Source organism: Thermobia domestica, chromosome 16, assembly GCF_964235325.1.
Source record: "Thermobia domestica chromosome 16, izTheDome1.hap1.1, whole genome shotgun sequence".
Classification (NCBI taxonomy): domain Eukaryota; kingdom Metazoa; phylum Arthropoda; class Insecta; order Zygentoma; family Lepismatidae; genus Thermobia; species Thermobia domestica.
In genome coordinates, this window is record NC_137469.1 from 182,757,119 (window position 1) to 182,781,540 (window position 24,422).

The following is a 24,422-nucleotide window of genomic DNA, read 5'->3' on the forward strand; positions in this document are numbered from 1 at the left end:
TTTCCGCTCATCACCTTACTAATTGAGTCACAGTATATTATTTCGATATCAGCGTGTAATTGTTATATTACTCATATAATTTACTAACAAGCAATGAGTCTAATTTTTTTTACCATCGTTGTAACACCATTGTTTTTCGTCTTTTGTTATGAAGTAATTGATTTTTCTGTCACACGTAAAAGTATATTTTACATTTTTCAGATCGCATAGTGCGGCTTGGAGTGGGTACAAAAATACACAAACACTTGACCAAAATTTCGAATTAACATTACATACTTCTGTAAACCATACGAGTGTCGAAGTCGATAGTCAAAGGTCTGCTTCATTAATTCAGGTGCCAAATGGTACCACATGTTCCTTACGCGGATATCCTATTGATGGGACAGAGCGCACTGTAGAATCTATATTTGTAAATGAAACCGTAACACATACAGCTAAAACAACAGAAACTTCTATTATATGTGGAGAGACGTGTAATACAAAACGTGTGTTAAAGACTCATAATGTTACACATAAAGGCACAAGTCCAACTACTTGCCCACAATGTTTCAAAACGTTTACCTCTAAATCTAGTTTGATGTACCACATGTTTATTCATACAGGGCAAAGACCGCATACATGCACTTATTGTGGTAAGGCTTTTAGACATAAAGTTACTTTGAAAAATCACTTGCTTACTCATACAGGCGAAAGACCGCATATCTGCCCTTATTGTGGAAAGGGTTTTAGTCAGAAAGGTACTTTGAAATGTCACTTGTTTGTTCATACAGGGGAAAGTGCACATACCTGCACTTACTGTGGAAAGGCTTTAAGTACGAAAAGTACATTGAAACTTCACTTGCTTACTCATACAGGGGAAAGACCTCATACCTGCACATATTGTGGTAAGGCTTTTAGTGTGAAAAGTACTTTGAAAGACCACTTGCTTAATCATACAGGGGAAAGACCTCATACCTGCACATATTGTGGTAAGGCTTTTAGTTTGAAAAGAATATTGAAAGACCACTTGCTTACTCATACAGGGGAAAGACCGCATTCCTGCACTTATTGTGGAAAGGCTTTTGGTAAGAAAGGTACTTTAAAATGTCATTTGCTTATTCATACAGGGGAAAGACCACATACTTGTACTTATTGTGGAAAGGCTTTTAGTACCAAACGTAGTTTGAAATGTCACTTGTTTACTCATACAGATGAGAAACCGCATGAATGCACTGTGTGTGGCAAAACATTTTCTACAAAGTCAGATTTAAAGAAACACACTATTACTCATACACGCGCAAAACGACATGCTTGTCTTCATTGTGGTATTGCATTTCGTAGAATATACGATTTAAGGACTCATTTGAATATTCATACAGGGGAAACATCGCATACCTGCACATATTGTGGAAATGCTTTTAGTAACAAAGATACTTTGAAACGTCACTTGCTCACTCATACAGAGAAAATAACGCATACGTGAACCTAGTGTGCAAAAGCTTTTAATCAGAAAGGTACATTGAAATGTCACTTGCTTGCTCATACAGGGTTTAAATACCTTACTTTATAACGTTTACTCCATAGGATAGTAATCCTAAGAGAGCAAACATTACATTAGATAGTCGTAAATAGAATGTTTTGCCCGAGCATTGACGATGAAACAAGTTATTAAAAGTAATAGCTCCTTTCAATGCCAACTACACATAAGCAAAGATTCCAAATACAACCTTAAATATGCTTACACACCAAAGATTCAGCATTATATTTTTCGAAAGATAATAAACACCACAAACAATAAGTATGAATTATTTTCAGTACCATGCACATAAATTGATTACCACGAGGCTTGAGGATATAACATGCAAATCACAATCAATACACACAAATGAACTTAAAATTTTAATAATTAACCATACTTACATCACCTGATATTAGGTGCTGGATTTACAATAGAATTGCGTCTCGATGTTTTTTATCTAACAAATATAAACTGATAGACGAATGTTAGATTACATTAGTATGCGATTGTGTTCTGCAGCAAGGTACTTGAGTTGTTACATCTTCCTTGTTTCGGCGCCAAGTAGTGCTGCCTACCGCCAAATCTCTTTAGTTCTCGCTGTTCGCGTGAGTTTATCGTCGTCGATGACGTAAGAGTGGACAAAGCTCTGATTGGCTAGAGAAGCACTGGCCAAGGTCAAGTCTGTCGTCTGCATCCTCTGAGCGAGAAAACGCAGACAGAAACGTAGTCTGCTTGCAAGTGATAAATCTTTTAAAATAAAAGAATTAAACTGTTTGACCCGCATACAGCCAAAACTAATATACAAATGAGTTTATGACAAATGGCACCCGAACAGCTGATAGGTAAAGTTCTGATGAGATACGTTTATCCTAAGAACCCTGGCAACACTAATTGTTAGTACTCGCGTATGACGGGAAACACTATAAAGTTTTTGAAGTACACATGGGCTGAGTCATAGTTCACACAAGCACCTCACCTACTGCTGCAATCACTGATATATAAAATGTTCATTCAGTCCAGAAATATGTAATATATGAATAAATGTATATATGTATGTATACTTGTTCATTATAATTGAAATTCAAATACACATTCACTCAAATAATAATGGTAAAATGAAAATTAACACATACACTAAAATATTGCAACCAAATATAAATAATGAGAAAACACTTCAAATAATAAATAAACTTAACTTGTAAAACACTTTTACCTTTGCAATCAATTGAACATAAAAAATGAATATTAAAATGAATATATATATATTTCAGTTCTAATAATAACACTTTACTGTTCATTTATAACACACTGTTTATACTTTTACTATCTTCACACGTCACACTGTCCAAATTGTCCACTATCCACAATCTACACCATGCTCCAGAACAATGTCCAATCCCATAGGTCATCCTCTTCGTTCATCCATTAAATGAACACTCGGCGAATAAATCTTCTGCTCCTATCCTCTTACCATTGGATAGGGCTAGGTCCATCGGTGGAAGTTCTCGAAATTCTCAGGAAGCCATAGTACTGTTTTCCAAGAATTGGGCGCCGATATGGAGATTCTTATCGTACTATACTTTATTGCGCATAGACTTATTCAACGAATGATTTGCAACTTATTTATTTATATATATAATTATTATTTTTTTAAATCTGCTTCTCCTGCACTCGTGTTAGCTGTATGTAAAAAGAATGTATGTTCTTCCTTGTGTATGTATATCAAGTGTATGTTCTTTACGTGTTATACGTAATTATTGCAAAAGTTAAATTGCGTAATCATGGTTAAAAGAGATGTAAGTATTTCTTCTTTCATTTTTTTTCTATATCCCTTCATGAGCACTAATCATGATAAACACGTCCCAATCCTCAATGCCTACGTACAACTTCATCAAATACGTACATGTTATACGATAGATTAATACTGAAATGTACCTATGTAGGACATGATGCTGAAGAAAATCTATAGATAATATAATAAACCTACACATAGAATGTTAATGATGACTGTTACATGAATATTATAATGGAGAAGGAAACAAACCAATATAAACTCGAATGATGGAGTCTTATATTGAGGCGATGTCAGATGTCTACAAATGCCAACCTGTACCCATCTAAGGGATGTTCTGACGACTAAACGAAGAAGAGCCAACCCACAAAAAACAAATACACCTACCCACTATAAGTACGACCACGAAGACACAAGAGATATGGTTATCGAAAAGAAGTTACGCTAAGAAAACTCCATAGAGTTTTTATAGAAGGCAAAAAAAAATGATGCACATGAAATCCATGGCGAAACGTGGTCGTAGGTTGTAAGGTAAAACATCAATATTGTTCCAATAACAACAAAACGAATACTTTAATAAAATGTGTACACACTCTAATAACTCCTAATATATCTCAATATAAGTTTGACCTTACTTCTTCAAACCACTATTGATAATATCTCTCTAAAGGACTGAATAACTTCCGCTCGTCTAAATAGTCATGTCGCACATACCACAAAACACTTTCGTCGACAAAACTAGAATGTACTTTCACTTCTTGATCTTCGTTATTGATCTTCTTTGTTTTCTTCTTGGCCTATATAATCTTCATTGGCTTCTCTCTCAGGTCTGTCAAGAATATCACCGAATTGTTCTTCATCGACATGCCTCTTCAGAAGTTCAAGCCATTTCTTCCGAGTGACAGGTGTTGGTCTCCATAATTTAATTCTTGAAACTTTCTGAAATCCAAGATATTTACCACTTTGGTGGTCTATCACTTCAAACACATCTTCACCAACTTGTTTCCACAGTAAGTAAGGGCCACGGTACACTTCACAGTTTCGCAATGCGTTTATCCACTAAACTACTGATATTATACTAACGTAAGAAAACTAAATCACCTTCACACAAATTTCTTCTCGCTTTCTGAGAAGCATTTAAATTTTCAACACGTTGTTGGATGATTTTCTTTCATTGTAAGTTGGCCATAATTAATTTTCCATTCCAATCTATACCTTCTTGCTTTTCGTTGTTTTTCACAATTCCAAAATGTAATAGTGTGAATTCTTCTGGCTTGATGTTAAGGTGTAATTCTGCAGGCGCTATTTCCGTACTGGCACTAATAGTATAATTCAACAACAAACAAGCTCCTACAATATATTCTGGCCATGAAGAATGAGAGTCGCGCCCCAACACACGCAAAATCCTTTCTAAGTCAGCGTGGAATCTTTCAATAACGTTTTCTTGAGCATGATAAGGTGTAGTATAATGTATCTTGACATTATACGCTTCCATTGCTTGCACAAACTTTTTTCCAATAATTGTGGTCCGTTGTCTACTAAGGTATTCATAAAAATACCAAGGTGAAGCATGTATGATTCAGTGAGACACTTTGCGACACTTGCACTCGTTGCGCTACAAAGCGGATATGCTACTAAGTAACGAGAATATACATGACACACTGTTAACAAGGACGTTTCGCCATGTCTACTTCGAGGAAGAGGGCCCACTAAGTCCGGCGAAACTAGATAACGAACATTCCTTGCTGGCACAGATTGCATTATGCACAGGATGATCTGCCTTCGTTCTCATGCAAACTTCACAATCAAGAATGTACGACTTTGTATCGCTGCGCATAGTTTTCCAATAAAACATACGTGAAATAATATTGAACACTTTCATAAATCCAAAGTGACCATAGTGATCGTGATAGCTCATCAAAATATATTTCACCAAACATGGAGGAACGCACAATTTGAATCTGTCAGAAAAATGAAAACCTCTCACCATCAAAATGCCATTTTCTAAAGTGTAATTTTGTTTCCAATTTCGTGCACTACTACGGAAAGAACTTTTACTGGCACTATTTTCACTTTCGCTCACGTTTCCTTGTAGATAACTGATAATAGGACGATATTCATCGCACTCCCACTGCAATTTCGCAATTGTAGTAGCATCCAAGTCGAACACTTCTGATTGAACAGCCTGTATGGGGTTCACGTTCACCATTAAATCTTCCAGAGTTGGTAACATACGAGATAGAACAATTACTTAAGGTGTTAGACTTGCCTTTGTTGAATTCTATTTCGTAATCGTAAGATTGGAGTTCAAGTGACCATCTCATAAGTCTAGCATTCCAATTACGCATACGTCTTAACTGCACTAAACCTTTATGGTCTGTTCGTATGTATATTTTCGCTCCTTTAAGCCAAACGTGCCACTTACGAATAAACCACACAAATGCTAAGCATTCGAGTTCAATTATGGCATAGTTCTGTTCGTGTTTATTAAGAGTAAGGCTTGCGTATTCTAACACACACTTTTCACCGTCTATAATTTGATAACACACACAAGCGAGGTCAAGTTTACTTGCATCGCTTTCGAGATTAAAGGGCATATCAAACTGAGGATGATCTAATTTCACATCTTTCACTAATTCAGTTTTTAATAACTCAAACGCTTTATGATGTTCTTTTTCCCACTTGCACTTCTTTCCTTTTGTCAAAAGTTCGTAAAGGGGTTGAGCGATAACAGCATGGCCTTTAATTGCTCTTGAATGCCACTAGATCGCACAAAGAAATGAGCGTAACATTTTCAAGTTCTTCGGCACTGGTAGCTTCTCAGTTGATTCAGATGACTTCAGATCTTTTCGTATACCGTCTGCGGATACGTAATAGCCTAAGTAGTTAATTTCACCGACACCAAAGATACACTTCGTAAGGTTTAACGTCATATTCGCATCACTCGGCAAGCTAATCACTTCATCTGATTGCTGTAAAATTCTGGTACTGTTTCACAGGTAAGAGCTACGTCATCCATATACCTGATTAGTTTCTCTTGTAGGGGTAATGGAAGCACTTTATTCAAGCACAATTTTAATACAGACGATCCATTTTTCACACCGAACACCATGGTGTATATTCATATAACGTCCCTTCGAACAAGAAAACTAGATATTGCATAGAATCTTCTGTAATACCACACTGTCGATACGAGCTAGTAAAGTCAAGAGTTCCTAGCACACGCTTACCATTAAATTTGGCAGAGGTCGGATAACTTTTCTACTCGGAGAGCTGGATTCTTAATATGCACATCCAAAGTTCTACAATCTGTTACTATTCTCAGTGCTCCACTGTCCTTTAGCACTACGTACAACGGTAATAAGTGACATGAAGAACTAGGTCGAATTACACCCCACTTTAACAATTTTCGAATTTCTTCGCGCACACCCTCTTTGTATTTATGCGGAATATCATAAGGACGAGCAACTATAGGTTCATTTGTATCCACTTCTAATCGGTACTGAAACTTATTACACAGGCCAGGAAAACGAGCAAACACCTTTCTATGTTTTAACAATAACAAATAATTCCTCCTTCTCGTTTTCATTATTCAGCGTAGCGCGTGTAACTGCACCCCTTATTTCATCTACTGTGAAATATCGATCTGGTGGGAAGTCCTATTAGGTCACTAGCTTCAATTTTCACTAAAGGCTCGGCGCACCCACTGCGGAACATATTCACCGTTCTCGCATAAAATTCATTAAGATCCTTTATCTCGGACAACACAACAACAGGGGCTACCTTGCACTTAACTTCACTTACATTAGCTACAATGACACTTTCACTATTTCCCTGTATTAAAGGCACTTCACCACAAACTCCTTGAAACTCAACATGCAAGTTACTTCGCTTAAAATCAATGACACTGTTTAACTTTTCAAGAAAATTTGCACCGAGTATTACGTTTTCGTGCAGTTCTGGTAACACAAGAAATTCAACTGGCACTTCCACATTTTCAATTCGTACCGGTAGGATGACCTTTCCCTTCACACATTTCTTCTTTCTACCTAAGAAATCACATAAAACGATATGTTCTCCTTTTTGCAAATGAATATTTGTTACACACTTTGTCACTTCTCGAAAAATATTGTACCGTAATGAGCATAGTTCTGATCCACTATCTAATAGGCAAATTTTGGGCTGTTCATTTAACAAGATTTTCACTCTCATTGTAATACGACCTAATTCGCATTTAACTATTTCTTCTTCACTAACATTATCTGTATCGTCTTCCGCTTGTAAATCTTCCTCGTTGCACATATATGGAAAAGTAATCCGATTAAGCCACTAAAATCCCTCCCCTTTGCAACGAAATGGGAGGGCACTACTAGTTTAAAGACGTAGCGCTCTGCGGGTAAAATCCACCTTGTTGGTAAGTGAACTGTCTTTGTTGATTATTTCCATTGTTCACATTAGGACCTCTATTAAACGTAGGAGACCAGTTACCACTTTGATTTGAACTACTTTGGGAATTCGGCGTACTACTTTGGTTTCGTTTGCCCTTGCACCTTGCGTTTCATTTCGATTTTACTTGCACTCGTGTTTTGTCGGCTATTGCCTTGTTACTGATTACCACCGTTCGAATTATTATCATTCCTGTTAAAGTTACCCCATCGTCCACGTTTATGAAATTTATTCTTCGAGCCTTGTTTGAAATTCGGGCGCGTATTTTGCTCACTTCCCATCTCACTACTCCGCTCCGCTTTTACATTATTTACGCTAACACTGGTACCGCCTTGCTGTTTCTGCTTATTACGTGAGCTTTCGTACACGTTGGTAATGCCTGACAAACCTTCAATAGATTGCACATTCGCGAGAAACTGGTTAATATTATCTGGCATAGAACCCATCATAGCTAGTTGGTACCGGTTGGTAAGGAGGGTGATGATGTGCTACAAAGTAATAGTTGGGTTTTCATATTCTTCCAAAGCTTGAATTTGACTATAAGGTTCGGTCACGAAACCAACAACACTACTATAACGCTTCGGATCGAACGGAATGGAACGTAGGTTTCGTAGACGCGTTGCTTTCGAATGCATTCTGAAACTCGATCACAAATTCTTGAAAGGTTTGACACTTTTTGCCATGTAAATCGTACAACTTCAGCGCACTATCCTTTCAAATAAGTGGCAGAATCGTTAATATTCACTTTGCGGCACACCGGCAAGCGACATTTCTCTACCAAAATTTTCTAAGAATGCACTTGCACTTTCTTTCATTATATCTCCGGACAATGTCGATAATTGCTTGATATCCGCTAATCTCAACGAACAATGCCTAGCACCAATTTCACTATTTCGTGCGCTTTTAGTATACGGGCTTTTCGCTTCAGTTTTAATTTTTGACACTGTCCTGCGTATCTCTTCACTTTCTATTTCAGTGTCAGACGCCGTTTCGGATTCACTGCTCTACTTACGCTCACGTTTCACACTGCGTACAGAACTATTGTTTCCTTGTGATTTATTACTTTCCGCATCATGGCGCTCGTTTGATAATTCGATGCGGTACACACGCTCTGATAACCGTTCCACATCTTGCTTGGTTTGTTCACTTAACTCACTGGCGCGGAGACACGTTTCAAAACACTTCTGATTAAATTTACTCTGCTCGTGACACACTTGAATACATTCTTGCACTGCTATACTGTATTCACTTTGCTTAGTCTCGCATTTCTGAACTCTACGTTCACGGAACTTGTCAAGACTTTCGACCAAACGCAACCTTTTTTCGTAATCATCCACTCTATTGTAACATTCGCTTAATTGACGTTGTTGGTCGTTCACTTGGCGCGTATTTTCTTCAACTGTGCCCCGTATATCATGCACTGCCTCTGCTAATTCACGTACACTTCTACATATATCTTCACTCGTATTAAAATACTTTAATTCCACTGCTTCAATTCATTTTAATTATTCTTGCCGCACAGCACTAATACACTCGTTCAAATTTTTAATTTCGCTCTGCATGGTAACATTCACGTTGTTAATTTCACCGGATAAATCTTCCTTGCACTGAGATATGTTTTCGCGGCATTCGCTGCGTAATTCATGCAAATCACTTTTAATGTCACTTTTCAATTTTTCTTGATTTTCAATCAAATTATTTTGATTTTCGGTTATCGTCACGACACTTTCATTCAATTTATTTTGAATTTCTTTAACCTCGTTTATGGATACGGTCAATTCCCGCCGCATGGCGAGAATTACCGTCCTAAGATCTGCTACAGCCATAACGACACAAATAATACAAGTTCACTAACACAAATAATTGACTAATTTCTTCAAAAATCTAGGATTGCAAATAACTAAAAAAATGATTCTCTAATTTTGACAGAATTTAGGCTTTGTTACGCAAGGATGAATGCACTGGATAAGGATATAACGACACGAATTTCATGTACCTTATAACACCCTGAGATGGCGGCAAAAAATTCGCAGTAAGTTTTGAACGTCAAGAATACCTAGGCTTATATTCATGGACACAAAAACTATGGATTTACACTAAAAGAAAGGCCCTGCTTCGACATATATATCCTGGCACCATTTTATAACGTTTACTCCATAGGATAGTAATCCTAAGAGAGCAAACATTACATTAGATAGTCGTAAATAGAATGTTTTGCCCGAGCGTTGACGATGAAACAAGTTATTACAAGTAATACGTCCTTTCACCGCTAACTACACGTAGGCAAAGATTCCAAATACAACCTTCAAATATACTTACACGCTAAAGATTCAGCATCATTGTTTTCAAAAGATAATAAACACCACAGCCAATAAGTGAGAATTATTTTCAGTACCATGCACATAAATTGCTTACCACAAGGCTTGAGGGTATAAATGCAAGTCACAAACAATACACACAAATGGACTTAAAATTTTAATAATTAACCATACTTACATCACCTGATAGTAGGTGTTGGATTTACAATAGAATTGCGTCTCGATGCTTTTTATCTAATAAATATAAACTGATAGACGAATGTTAGATTACATTAGTATGCCATTGTGTTCTGGAGAAAGGTACTTGAGTTGTTACATCTTCCTTGTTTCGGCGCCAAGTAGTGCTGCCTACCGCCAATTCTCTTTAGTTCTCGCTGTTCGCGTGAGTTTCTCGTGCTGGATGTCGTAAGAGCGGACAGAGCTGTAATTGGCTAGAGAAGCACTGGCCAAGGTCAAGCCAGTCGTCTGCATTCTCTGAGCGAGAAACGCACACAGAGAAACGTAGTCTGCTTGCAAGTAACAATCCTTTTAAAATATAAGAGAATTAAACTGCTTGAGCCGCATACAGCCAAAATAATGTCCAAATGAGTTTATGACAACTTGAACCTATTGTGGAAAAGCTTTTAATAGGAAAGGTACTTTGAAATGTCACTTGCTTACTGATATAGATGCAAGACCACATGCTTGCATTCTGTGTTGCAAAAAAAAAAAAAAAAAAAAAAAAAAAAACTACAATGCTTTAGAGAAACACACTATTACTCATACAGGCGCAAAACCACATGCTTCCCTTCATTGTGAAAAGCGTTTACTAGAAAATATGATTTGAAGGATCATGCCATTACTCATACAGGTGTACGTCCATTTACTTGTACGCATTGTGGCAAAGGAATTTCAACGCAAACTCCTTTGAAGACTCACATACTTACTCATAGGATTAAAAGCCACATTGCAACACACAATGAGACAAGGCCTTAATTCAGAAAGGTTGTTTAGGGATCCGAATGCGTACTAATGGATGTGAAAGAAGAAATGCTATCACTTAGTGCAGTATGTTGTTCACTGTACGTGTTATAAATACTTTTACAATTGAATATCCATTAGTTGCACTGTAAGCAGCAAAAGAATTTCAACCAAAACTTGCATAAAGATCCAGATTCATTGATATAGGTGAAATCAAAATGTCTTTTTGTGGCATGCCCTTCAATTACAAAAGTAATTTGATAGTCTAGATCAGCGCTTTCCAACGTTTTCACCTTATCGGGCGCAACTGACTCCTGTTTTCCGACGTGCGGGCGCCTTTCGAAAAAATACAAAACTACTATAGAAATAAGGCTACTGCTACTAGTACAACAACTACTACTCATTATTTATTTGTTATTAATATTATCATCATCACTATTATTATTATTATTTTGAAAATTGATACATACCTAGTGAGAAGACTGACATTGCACGTTTGCTGCCAGTTGAAGGAAATCTGGTGTGTAGCTGGAACAGGCTGCTCTTATTGCGTCATCCAGATGAGAGGGTGTCAGGGAGGTTCGGTACTTATTTTTGATCATGTTCATGGCAGAAAATGCAACTTCGCAAAGACAAGTTGAGCCAAAGCAGGAATACATTTTTTTAGCAACACTGCTCAGAAGGGGGTATTTTACTCTGTCCGTTAGAATCCATATATTAGTACAAGTTGCATAGGAAGATTTCAAAACTATATCTTCTTGAATAGTTAGGATTTCAAGTTCTAAATCTTCAAGATTATAATTTCCAAACACTTCACATATCCTACTACCAAGATCAATAACATCAACAGAGACAAATGGATTATTGATGAATAGAACCACTGGTTCAAGTGCTACAAACTGGGCAAATCTGTTCCGAAACTCAAGAATAAGAATTTCCAAATGCTTTGAAAATTTTGAAAGATCACAACCAACACAATTTACCTTTTCCACCATAGATTTGAAGTTTGGAAAGTGAGAAAGGGAATTCCTGTTTAAGTGAGCAATCCACAGCTTCATTTTCTTTTGAAAAGCATTAACTGTACTTATCATGGCTGAAATGTTATGGCCTTTCCCTTGCAATTCTAGATTTAACTCATTTAATTTGAAAGTGATATCTGCCAAGAAAGCTAAATCTAGCAACCATGATGTTTCATCGAGATCATGATAATACTGACCCTTAGATGACTTAAGAAAGTCCCTGATTTCATCCAAAAGACAACAGAATCTTTCCAGTGTCTTGCCCCTGCTCAGCCACCTGACGTCTGCATGAAGAAGGACGTCACCATGCTCAGCATCTGATAAATTCAAAATACTTTTGAATAATCGATGACGAGTGGAAGATGACCTAATGTAATTTACTACACGAGTTACTATTTTCATGACATGGTCGAATTTTAAAACTTTTGCACATAAAGCTTCCTGATGAATAATACAGTGGTAAGACAGAAATGTTGGACATGATTCATCCTTAGCACAAAGAGCAAGAAACCCGTTATTCCTACCAGTCATAGAAGGTGCTCCATCCGTTGTTATTGCGACAAGTTTAGAAAGAGGCAAATTGCTATCCTTAGCAAACTTTTGAAAGGTGTTAGATATATCTTCCCCCCTAGTATGCCCATGAAGTGGCAGCAATTTGAGAAATTCCTCTTTTACCGTGAAATCATCAAAAATCATTCTAGTAAATACGCACAACTCAGCAGTGTCGGACATATCAGTACTTTCATCTAACTGGAGCGAAAAAAAATCTCACGATTGCAAGTCCTGGTGCAAATGATTTTGCAGATTATTCGAAATCTGCTCCACCCTTCTAGCAACAGTTTGGTGAGACAACTGGAGTGCACTGATGGAAGACACGATTGTATGTTTATCTCTGTGTCCATCGAAGAGGGATTCAGCGGCACTAATCATTGCTTCTTTCACTACTTCACCATCGCTAAAAGGCTTTTTCTTTTTAGCTAACACATAACACACTTTGAAAGAGGCAATTGTTACGTTAGTAACTTGTTGAACAGGCCTTTGAAACACATTTTGTTGCAGCGTTAATTTAGATTTTAGGTTTCTCACTTTGTGTTTCCTGAGTTCAGAATTTGTAGGAAATTCAGTATCGAAGTTTTTGTGATTCGTCGCGAAATGCCTCTCTACATTACTTTTCTTAGGAATAGACACACTTCCATTGCACAATAAGCACACCGGTTTTCCTCTGTATTCAACAAAACAATATTGTTCCTCCCACTCACAGTTAAAACTATACGTTCTTTGTCTCTTGGCCATGGCAAAAAAAAAGCACTGAATAAAAGGAGTCACGAGTACAGTTGCAACTTTTCGCAAAACACACGAGTTCACACAAAGAGTATTCCCCAAGAGAAAGCGAGTCTATCCTCACAATGGAATTTTTTTAAGGCGCGATATGACAAAGGACGATCGGGTAAAGGCAGACAGCGCCACTAGCAGCAGGCACGCGAACTACCGCGGTTTCCATAGCTTAGCGGTAGTCTTATCCAAGTGTAAAGTAACAAATGTTCAAATTAACTGTTGTGAAACTATTTCTTCGATTTTGTTGAATGCTTTTTCCCAGAGTTCAGAACAGCCAGAAGTGCAAGTTACTATTTTCGAAATGAAATAACAGAAATAAAAGAAAATCTAATGTTGAAAACAAGATATTTTGCGCATTTTGAGTTCGATTTCAGAGGGCGCCAGGAAAATGCTTGGCGGGCGCCATGGCGCCCGCGGGCACCGCGTTGGACAGGGCTGGTCTAGATGCTAAGTCTTAGTTATTGCGGCAAGGCTATTATTCGGAAAAGACACGTCGCTGTGCTTATTCTTAGAAGGCGATTGCTTAAAGCAGAAACTAAAAGGTTCGCGTGCTTATTCATACAGATAATTGATGACATACTTAGACTAATTGTAGCAAAATGCTTATTTAGTGGAACACATTGCTCTTGCATGTGAAATTCGCCATTCTTTTAAGTTTAGCGAAAAAGTAACAGAGAAGTGATATAAAGGAACTCAGTCTTTTTCATATAGGAGAAGATGAAGCATTTGCGCACAATATGTCTAAGGTTTTACTACAAATGCAATCTTGTAATTCTGGTTTGAAATAACGGGCTGTAGCCCTTCAAAACTATCCACCTTCTTACCGACAAGTTTCTCAAAATTATTCAGTTGTGAAAATATATTTTTTTTTTTATTTCAAACTGTCGATGAAGAAAGAGAACGTCACCAATAATGCAGGGTATTTCAGACGACATTTTATCTTACTACACCCGGACTTACTTTATTATGTTACTAATGACGTAATTTTGATGAACATTAGTAATCCGAAATCTACTGTGTGTTATATAAATTTTGCTCGTTTGGATAGGAATAAAACACATAATTTGTAACCCTGGGAGTCCTTTTACGAACCCATTGTTAAAAACTTTTTCTACGTAAGAGCAAACAATATTTTGTTTTCAGTATACTAACAAACGCAGGTGAGAATATAAAAAACATTTTTAAATACTTTCTTTTAAAAATTTACTGTACAAATATCTCCGGTTCCAAATACTGTAGAGTAGGTCTAACGTCTATTCGGACAGATCATATTCCAGGTTTCACTGTAGAAAAACATTTATTGCTAAAGGCGATAGAGGAACGACACACTTATACATTCTAGTGAAAAATCACATCGTAACATTTACTGTGGGAAGACTTTTACTCATAAAGCTACTTCGAAGAAACATATTAACAATCTCCTTACGTCGTGCCTATTAAACTTGGGGATAATTTTGTAGTGACGTAACGAAGCTGCTACTACTCATTATCTGAAATGAGTAGGTACCGAGCGATTAAATGTTCTGGCGAGAGGATAATCACAGAAACACTCTAAGTCGTTTAAACTCATGTATTTGATTACTGAATGTCATAATGTAAATGTATGTAATGGATGAATATGGCCTAATTGTTCAGATCACAGACTGTCAAATGCCTGGAGTTTAGATCACGAGTAACACACACAGCTGAGGCACACATACCTTGGTAATATAGCTTCAGGCTGGAATCGAATCCCCACTGCTTGGCTCTGGATCTCTATCTCGATGGTAGTTAGTCGTGCTTGGACGTAATGTAGATCAACCCTTGATCTACTTGTGATCTTCAACCGATCTCAGACTCCTCTCAGATTGATCACCAACTGCTCCTCGACTGATCCTCGACTCCCTCTGCATCGAGGTTTTTGTTTCTTCGTGCAGACCGTGGAATTCGTCATGTTGTGATTCAACTTTGTTACCTCAGCTATTGGTCAAACGTTTGTTTCAAACCGTATTACATCGTGACCGAATTCCCAGACTATCAATCTCTGCGAATCTGAATGTTATGCCATATCCGAATTGTGCCAATGTTAACAAAAGATGGTATTACACATTTCTGACATTGCTATTCTTAGTTTTATATTTACATACGGTAATCCTGCGAGATAGCGTCTCGCCAAGATTTCACGAATAACATAACATAAACACAACCATGTGCAACGGCTTACATAAACAATAGCAATCACACGTGCCAATATGATACAATCTAACTTCATTGTAATATTCTAATCTTTTAAATTTGATTCTAACATATCATTATCCCAATCACCAAAATAAAATATTATAAACTTCTAATATATCTCTACAATATTTATTTATACATTGATAGACATATGATTTCTTTGGCGAAGCGTTAGGTATGACAGTTCGTTAAAATCTCACATCCGTATTAGTGCAGGAGAAAGGACGTTTCATTAATTATAGTACAGCGTTTATTACGAAACCTTCTAAATAATCTAGTGTTTGTTCATACTAACACACACCCAACTCACTGCATTTATTGTTGCAAGACTTACTTGAAAAACTGGAATGTAGTTTACATGGTTAATTGTAGAAACAGTTGAAAACAATCATATTTGCACTAAGTGTGGGAAAATTGTTGATTGAAGAAGTAGTTTTAAAATATATATGCTTATTGATAAAGCTTAAAAAACAAACAGTTTCAGTCAATTTTCTATTTGAGGTGCCTACTAATAGAACATATTCCTTACACGCCTATCCTAGTAATAGGAAAGAACACAATTAGGAATGTATTGAAAAATAAAATCTTATTAAGAAGCTGAAATACCACATAACTTTGCTCAGCGTATAAAGGGATTCACTAGAGAGCATGCCTTGTAAGTATACATCGCAAGTCATACACATGAAGGGTCAATCATTTGCAGTGACTGTGGCAGAGCCTTTTATCAGCAGAGATTTTTTACGTCCCGTATGCTCATCCAGGAGAAAGAGAACATCTCGTCGCTCAGTGCGGCAATGCTCTTAAGCACAATGGACATTTCAAGCTCCATGTGCATAATCATAGACGACAGAAATTACATCCATGCACTGAGTATGAGAAAGGTTTTAGCATCAAGAATTGTTAAAAATATCACAAGTTTACTCAAAGAGGAGATAGATCAAGTTGGTGCGCTGAGTGATGCAAGGCTGTTGCCAAGAAGAGTACTTACGAGACAACATAAATTCGCTGAATGTGCCAAAGCTTTTACGATGAAGCCTTACATCAAATCCTACCTTCTTACTCATATAGGAGTGAAATAACGTAATAGCGAGTGTGGCAAAGGTTTTAAATACAGGGGTCATTTAAGGTACCATATGCAAACTCATACCGGAAAGAAGTCATTTATTTGTATTGAAGGAGGAAAATGTGTAACTCAAAAAGCTAGATTGTAGTACAATACGCTTAGTCATGGAGCGCACCGCTGATATTTATGTGACAGCTTTTGAGTACAGGGGTCTTTTAAGGTGCCATATGCATAATCATCAAGAGGACTCATATACTTGCAATGAGTATGGAAAAGCAATCCGGAAAAAAGATTGTTTAAATTCCCATTTGTAGAGACGTAATATTTTTGCTAATGATATATGTGCGAAACGTTATAAAAATGCGTATATGTTTTAGGAAACATCAAACTTTTCGTTTCAAAACCAGAAGTCACATTTATATTATCACGAGTTTTTGCAAAATTCGGCGTTACACCCGATTAATGCGAATAATGACAAAAAGCGGAATTATTCTTAATAAAAACTAAAAAGAGCTTTTCCAATATTATTTATCTTAAAAATCATTGTATTTACTCGAAAACGTGTACAACACTAAATTAGGTTCATAAAATCCATAAACTAGGATGCCGTGATGTCTCTTTCTGGGTTTTAAAGTTTTTTTTTTATTGTGCGTCACTAAGGGTCCTTATACTCATCTTGCAAAATGAGAGAGTCAACACAAACAGGAAAATTTGTGTTTTACTGCAGAGTAGATTTATTAAGAGTAGTGCTTCTAACGAGGCTAAAGTGAAAGCAAAGTTGAAAATTTGTGTGTCAAAAAATAAATGAACATTCAAATTGCATGCAGCTGCAAGTCCAATCATGAGACTGCTTTCTCCCATAAATAAAATTAAACTATTAAATTGAATGTAGAAAACCATTTATTTTATACAGGTATTGAGAAACCACTTTTAAGTTTTGGTGTGAAAGCACTTTGAATTGCACTACTTCAGGCAAGCACCTTTGGGCGAAAAAAAAAATTCAATTGGAAATGCTTACTTATAAAAGTGTTACCCACGTTTGTTCTGTGTATCAAAGTGGTTAGTAACAAAGGCACTTCATAAAAGCATATCAACCTGTACTGTTGAAAAATTTATTTTTGCATCAAGTGTAGCTAACTTTTACCAAGGGAAATAGTTTGAAGTCTCAAAAGTGTACTTATGTTGGCCAATACCCACACAGGAATGATATATTCTTAAAACCTTTCTAAAACGTGACATTTTCTTTCAGAAAATGTATCCTACTTTCCTTAAGGAAATACATTCCATATGTTTTTGATAACATTTTCCAAGTAATACTGAAAGTATGCTCGCAATACACTCAGAAACATAGAAATAATTTATACACCGTTAAAAATGTTTCCAACAATATTTTTCTGTACGATTTTGAAACATTACTCAAAATGTATTGGAAACGTTTTATATAGTGTTAACGACCGAAAATAATTTATCAAGGATGAAGAAAAATTTTTCTAAATATTTTTTAGAATGTATTGAGTAGGCAAGTTAAAATGATTTCTGAAGATTTTTCATTCACTTTTAACAAAGATTAATGTTCTGGAAAATATTAATATTGAAATATTTCCCATAAATAAGAGAAAATGTTTTCTGTACAATAAAAAAATAGTGAATATTTTCTGTACATGACAAAAAGTGTTTAGACAATATTTTCCTGTATATGAGAAAAAAATATTTAGTAAATATTTTCTGTACATCACAGAAAATATACAGAGAATATTTTCTGTGCATCACAAAATATTATTTAGTGAATATTTTCTGTGCATCACAGAAAATATTTAAAAAATACCCTCTGTGCATTACATAAAATACTTAGAGAATATTTTCTGTACATAGAAATATTCAGACAATATACATTTCTCTCTAACATAGTTTGAAATTTCTTTCTTTAAACTGAAGGAAATGTATGCTGAACACTTTTCCAACACTTGTAAGTTAAAAATATCTGAATTTCATTCTTACAAATTGATAGGGTGGAACCGGATGTTGGAACCGGTTTAGAATACACAGAAACTTCTATCATCACATAAATTTGTGGAAATAAATTCTACTACTTATAGGTTGGAAAATATCTTCAGTAATCATCTACTTCAGTTTTGAGGAAATAAACATATTTCAAACCGTGTAGGTTTGTTATGTTGACGAACAAATAATACCAAAGGGAATAAAAATTTACAGCATTTAAAATATTTCACCGTTAAAACGTTAAAAAAATCTTAGCGGGTATTTCATGTGTGTTCTGAGTCTACTTATAATAACCAATTAAAAGCATATCAACTACTGTTTGAAAAATGAATCACATATTTTCTGTGCATAAAATCATACCTGAAATTAACATAATCCGAACTCTTGAGACGCGTTTGTTAAAAAAATATTGTCTCCAAGAAAAAATATATATAAATTCTATAATAATAATAGCTAGAATTGAATTTTAAAAAAAATGGATTTCTTATATTTTTTAGAATTTAGGCAATTGAGATGTACAGCTATACTACCGAGAACCTTAATTCAAAAGAAGGCACGATGACTCAGTAAAGATAAGCAAAAGTTAATAAAATATTGTTAAATAAATAAATGAAAAAAGAAGAGTATAAGGAAATTAATTTTTAATTCGATTCTCATTACCATGACAATACAAATCCATTTGCCAAGTAGTGCAGATCCCTGCCTCAACAAGACCGGAACTCCTTTCGATTTAAAATAATCATTTAATTTTAAAAATCCATATCACTTATATATATCTAGCTTAGAATCACACATTAACGATATCTTAAATAAAATATATTTTACATAAACCTACCGTAAATCATATGCTGAGACTTAAGAAAAATAATAATTGATAAATATGTAAACCGCTGAGTTTTTTTAAAGGTTTATTTCCCAAAAGGGGAAAACAAAACAACAAAAATATAGTAACAATAAAATAAAATAAATTAATGTTAAGCAAACGAAATAATCGTAATAATCATCCAATAAATAAATAAATATATAAATGCATATATTAATTAAGAAGTCCATCCATTATGGGAATTCAAATTAGAAAAAAATAGTTTAAAAAATAAACATTTTTAAACAGGAGGATCACACATTCATCAAACAAAAAATGTTGTTTGAACTAAGCAAATGAAAAAAATATTGCGCCCGAAATGACCTACCCTCACCGGTGAGAAAGTACTAATGATTGGCACAAAGGAGTCAATGTACAACCCACTTACGTTGCTGCAAAATAATTCAATAGATTTTTCTCTTTTTCTCTTTTATTTTAAATACTTCAAATCAGTCTTCGAGGTTCAAAACAGCATTCTCGTCGATACTTAGACATAAGATGTCGTTCATCGTTATATCAACATTTACCCGAACAGGAAAAACTTTAAATTTATAACGTTGAAAGGAAAAGAATATATAATTTAGTAATTATTCTTGACCATCAATTTAGTCCGCACAGTTAATTTTGATAAATTAATTCAGTCACTAATTAAACTTAATATTTGTCCAACAGACATACACAGGAAGCCAAATACTTCTATATTAATTTCTAAATATTGTAAGCCAAAAGTTTATCAACTATCTAAAATGCAACTAAATTCCATGGTATTGTCCAAAAATAAAGAAAACTGAAATCAAGACACATTTGTCTCAATTTCTAGTACCAAGATCGAAAATCCAATTAAACATGACAATATGCTGTTTAAACTGTCACTCATACTTCACCCAATAATCCAACCAAATGTAACGAAAAGATTATTGCTTCGGTTAAACTTTCGAAGTTTTTCAGAATTAAGATTGGTAAAAAGTTTTCCAGAATTATAGATGATTCCAAAGGAAAGAATAGAAATAATAATCAACGTTGTAAATGTGGATGTCCAATTATCAGTTAAGTCCAATACTTTTATACATATTGAGGAAAAGGAACTTGTTCTTTTATTTTTAAATTTCAGACGACAGACAGAGGAACTCCAGGACCAGATTGAGAACCACTTAGTTGTCCAATCAACACGTACGCATGATCATCACATACAGTTCCTAATATCGTAGAGATTTTATTTTAATGGCCTCTTATTCCAATTAAGGTACTGAATTCATATTGACTTCAATAATGTTACGATTACAGATAGGGCATTCACAAAATTAATACTTTAAAACCGAACGCAATGACTTAAGACGATAGAGACAGCGGCGGGGATTGTTGTTTTTTTCTCAGCTCCGTTACAAACTTTTACTACGAGTACTCATTTAATCATAATAATATTTTCATATTTACCATACATTGGCTATTTTTCACAATTGACGCGTTGCTACGTAACTTATTCAATCAACGAAGAAAAGAGCTACATTTCCTGATCACTATATAATTAATTACGATACATTATTTCATTACAATTATATCCCCGGCTAAAAATAAAAAGAAAATCGTGTTTCTACATCATTTATACTTCCCAAAATTGAATTCAAGCTCGAAACTTTTACTTAACCCCATTTAAAGAAGGCCTTACAAACGGAAAGTTTATACGCCAATCATAAAACGTAAAATAAAAAACTAGTCTCAGCATTTTGGCCAGTGGTCCTTTGGCGTTTCAAAATTTCTAACTACTCCGAAAATTCAATAAAGCAGTATCATTAATGGATTACAAAAAATAAACGAAAAAAAAATAAATAAACGAAACAACCGAAAACGTCGATAACAGCTTTCCTTGATTTTCAAAATTTTGCGTATTCCTAATCACTGATCAAATCGAAATAACTGTTACATAGCTTAAGGACAAATTAAATGTAAACTCATAGTTATTGGGAAAAATTTGGAAAGAATTCAGAAACATAAGGTTGAAGAATCGGAAACAATCAAAAATTGCTAAGTTTTGATGATTTCCTATCCGAGAATGAATTTTGCCACAGATATTATATTCACAAAGGTCCAATCAGAGGTAATCAATCGTCTCGTATTCAATTCTGTAATACACTCTACCAAGATATAATTTAAAATAAACGAAAACAATTTTTTTCCTTCGAAATTACGTAAACTAAAGCAACGTTAAAATAAATCACATGGAACAGCATAAGTGACAACACATTTATCCTTCTTTAAATGCTTTTGACATCAGACGGTAAATCTAATTAAATTGGGATCCCTATGCTCAAGGATAGGCAATCGATCCCCGAACATATAACAGTACACTGATAAAATTGGCAGTTAACACACGAAAAGAATTATTTCACATTGACAGACATATAATACAAAAGCCAGAAGAAATAGACAAGAATGTTGGTTGCAAAAAGAAAAAAAGAATTTAATTTAAAGAAAAAACAAATACGTATATGTGATCAACTATTTTGAGCAGTAAGCTGTAGTGAGTAAGACCCTCAAATATAAGCAACCCAAGATTTTGTTTTTAACAACTACTGCAGAAAACCACGTATCTCAAAATAATTAGTTAATATATTAAACCACATAATTTAAACTACCCCCCTTTTCACCTATTCCGTATTCTGAAGTAAACATGTAAACAGACAAAAATTCTACGTGCACCGAAATAACAATATTATGGCATGATTAATCAGAATTTCAATATTTCTACCGGTAACGAACCAGATACAACATGAATTTTAAAAAATCCTAACTTTGCATTTGTAACTACATATCCTGATATTTAAAATTTCATAATTACACTACCAGAATTAACTATTTTCGATATATGCCATTGCGCCATATCATTAGTCCAACAAATCTAATATCACAATTAATACTACAATTACATACCGAAGTGTTACCATTATTAGGACGTAGAATATGTTTCGTGACAAAGAGTATAGCTATTATTACTAGCAAAAATCAGAAACTTTTAAGAACGAGATCACGAAATAATAATCTTATCTTTGTCTCCTTTATACCAAAAACAATTTTAGTATCTATTTACAGAATATAAACACCTTTTTATTCTCTAATCCTTAGCACACTTAAATAATCATCAATTTCATTACTTTTAATTCATCGAATATGAACGAATTATAACGAAATAAATAATGAGGGAGAAAAATAATAGAATAAACGACTCTTAAATCAAAATTTTAATCACATCTTGATATTTACTGGAAACCAAAGAAGGGGTTTTGGAGAAACCTGCCTCTCATATCAAGTTACTTACATGTTACACAAAAATAGGCTGCCATACAAAACATGAATGCGAAACAATATTTGTCTTTCTTTCTTCCTATTAGTTTGAGAAAGGAGGCGTAATTTAAAAAAAAAAATCAAAACTTACAGGTTCTCGGAGTCCTCATTTTATTTTACTCCCTACTTTCTTAAGTTAATGTTATGTCCATTAATTCGCTGTAGAGAATGACGTCCAAACGAAACACCTCGCAAAAATTTTACATCAAAATATGAGCACCTCCTGCCTTTTTTCTGCTTCTAGCCAATAATGCTAACTCCCTTTAATATAAAATTCACCAAAAATTCCCCCTCATCGTTTTAATAACTAATGATAAAAATTATTTGGGAAAATACTATTCTAAGTTAAATATATCACTTTGAACATATACAACAAAGGAATGGATTAAAAAAAAAATAGAATAGGAAAAAGGAAAAACTGAAGAAAACGAGCACAATGTAACGGATAGAATTATCTCGTACAATCTTTCCAAATTATAAAACATTGAAATATTAAGTAAACTGGTACCTATGGCTTACAAATTTACATCTGATTAAAACTTACAAGGCATGCCCAAATGAAAGGGACATTTCTACTGTGGAAGCAGTGTATTGAATCACAGAGGGTACATATGATCTTAGATAGTGGGGTGTGTTTTGCGAATAGAGCGCGATGTGCAGATTGCAGGTTTAAGGAGGAGATTTGGACCTTTACTCAGTAGGAGAAAGTTGTTTCGCTGCATGGAGGGGTGCATCATAGATTCCTCCTGATCAGAGCAAGGAGTTGTAATCCAATTTCATCGTGCAGAAAGAGTGCATCTTCCAATGTGATTTCCACCTCTTCGTCCCCTTAAAACAGTCGCCCAAAGGTGAACAGTTCACCTGTGAGAAATGAGCTCCATAACTCTAGTGTTTGTACACTGAAAAAATCCATTCACTTCTTACGCACTGGGATGAATATTAATGGCAATTCTGTGTAGGTATCATGTTCAACGTTAACTGTACTTTGCATATTATGTATTGCACACACACACACACACACCTATACGCGTTTTCCGTACTTGTTAGCTCCGAGTTGGGAGACCGACTTGTTTTAACCAAATGTGCATTAAAAAAAAAACTAGAAGAGATACAAAAACGAGAGTGAGATCAAAATGCATTAATTTTATTCATATTTGCGGTGGGAAAATACTTATGTCGCTATTTCTGGCAGTTTCTTGGGAAAGACGTGTGGTGTCGTACTATATTTATTGGATCCTGGTGCCAACATTACCTGCAAGATATAAATGGTACCGGTACTAATAACATATCTGGATTATCTAATGTTACACACACACACACACACACACACACTATTAACATTCTTCTACAGAATTGCAGGCGTTATGAGGACCTCTACAGTGTTGCAATATTTCAGATATCTACAATGTAAAACAATAGCACAAAGTAGAAAAGTACACGCAGTTTTGGGGAAATAAGTTTACAAGAATTTAAAAATATGTGGAAAGAAACTACGTAGTTGTTTATATTCAAATTATCAGATATCCGTCAAATGAACTGACTACTCCTTAAATCTGGCAACCACGTTAAACC

General features: G+C 35.0%; 2 protein-coding genes across 3 annotated transcripts in view; one reads left to right on the forward strand and one right to left on the reverse strand.

The window, feature by feature from the left end:
* Nucleotides 1-24,422, forward strand: part of LOC145673539 (uncharacterized) — a 354,006-nt gene that overhangs the window by 40,504 nt on the left and 289,080 nt on the right. The window lies entirely within an intron of this gene.
* LOC145672709 (general transcription factor II-I repeat domain-containing protein 2A-like) lies at nucleotides 11,485-12,729 on the reverse strand. Its single transcript, XM_081741881.1, has one exon. The coding sequence runs from the start codon at nucleotides 12,727-12,729 to the stop codon at nucleotides 11,485-11,487; it is 1,245 nt and encodes a 414-aa protein (XP_081598007.1).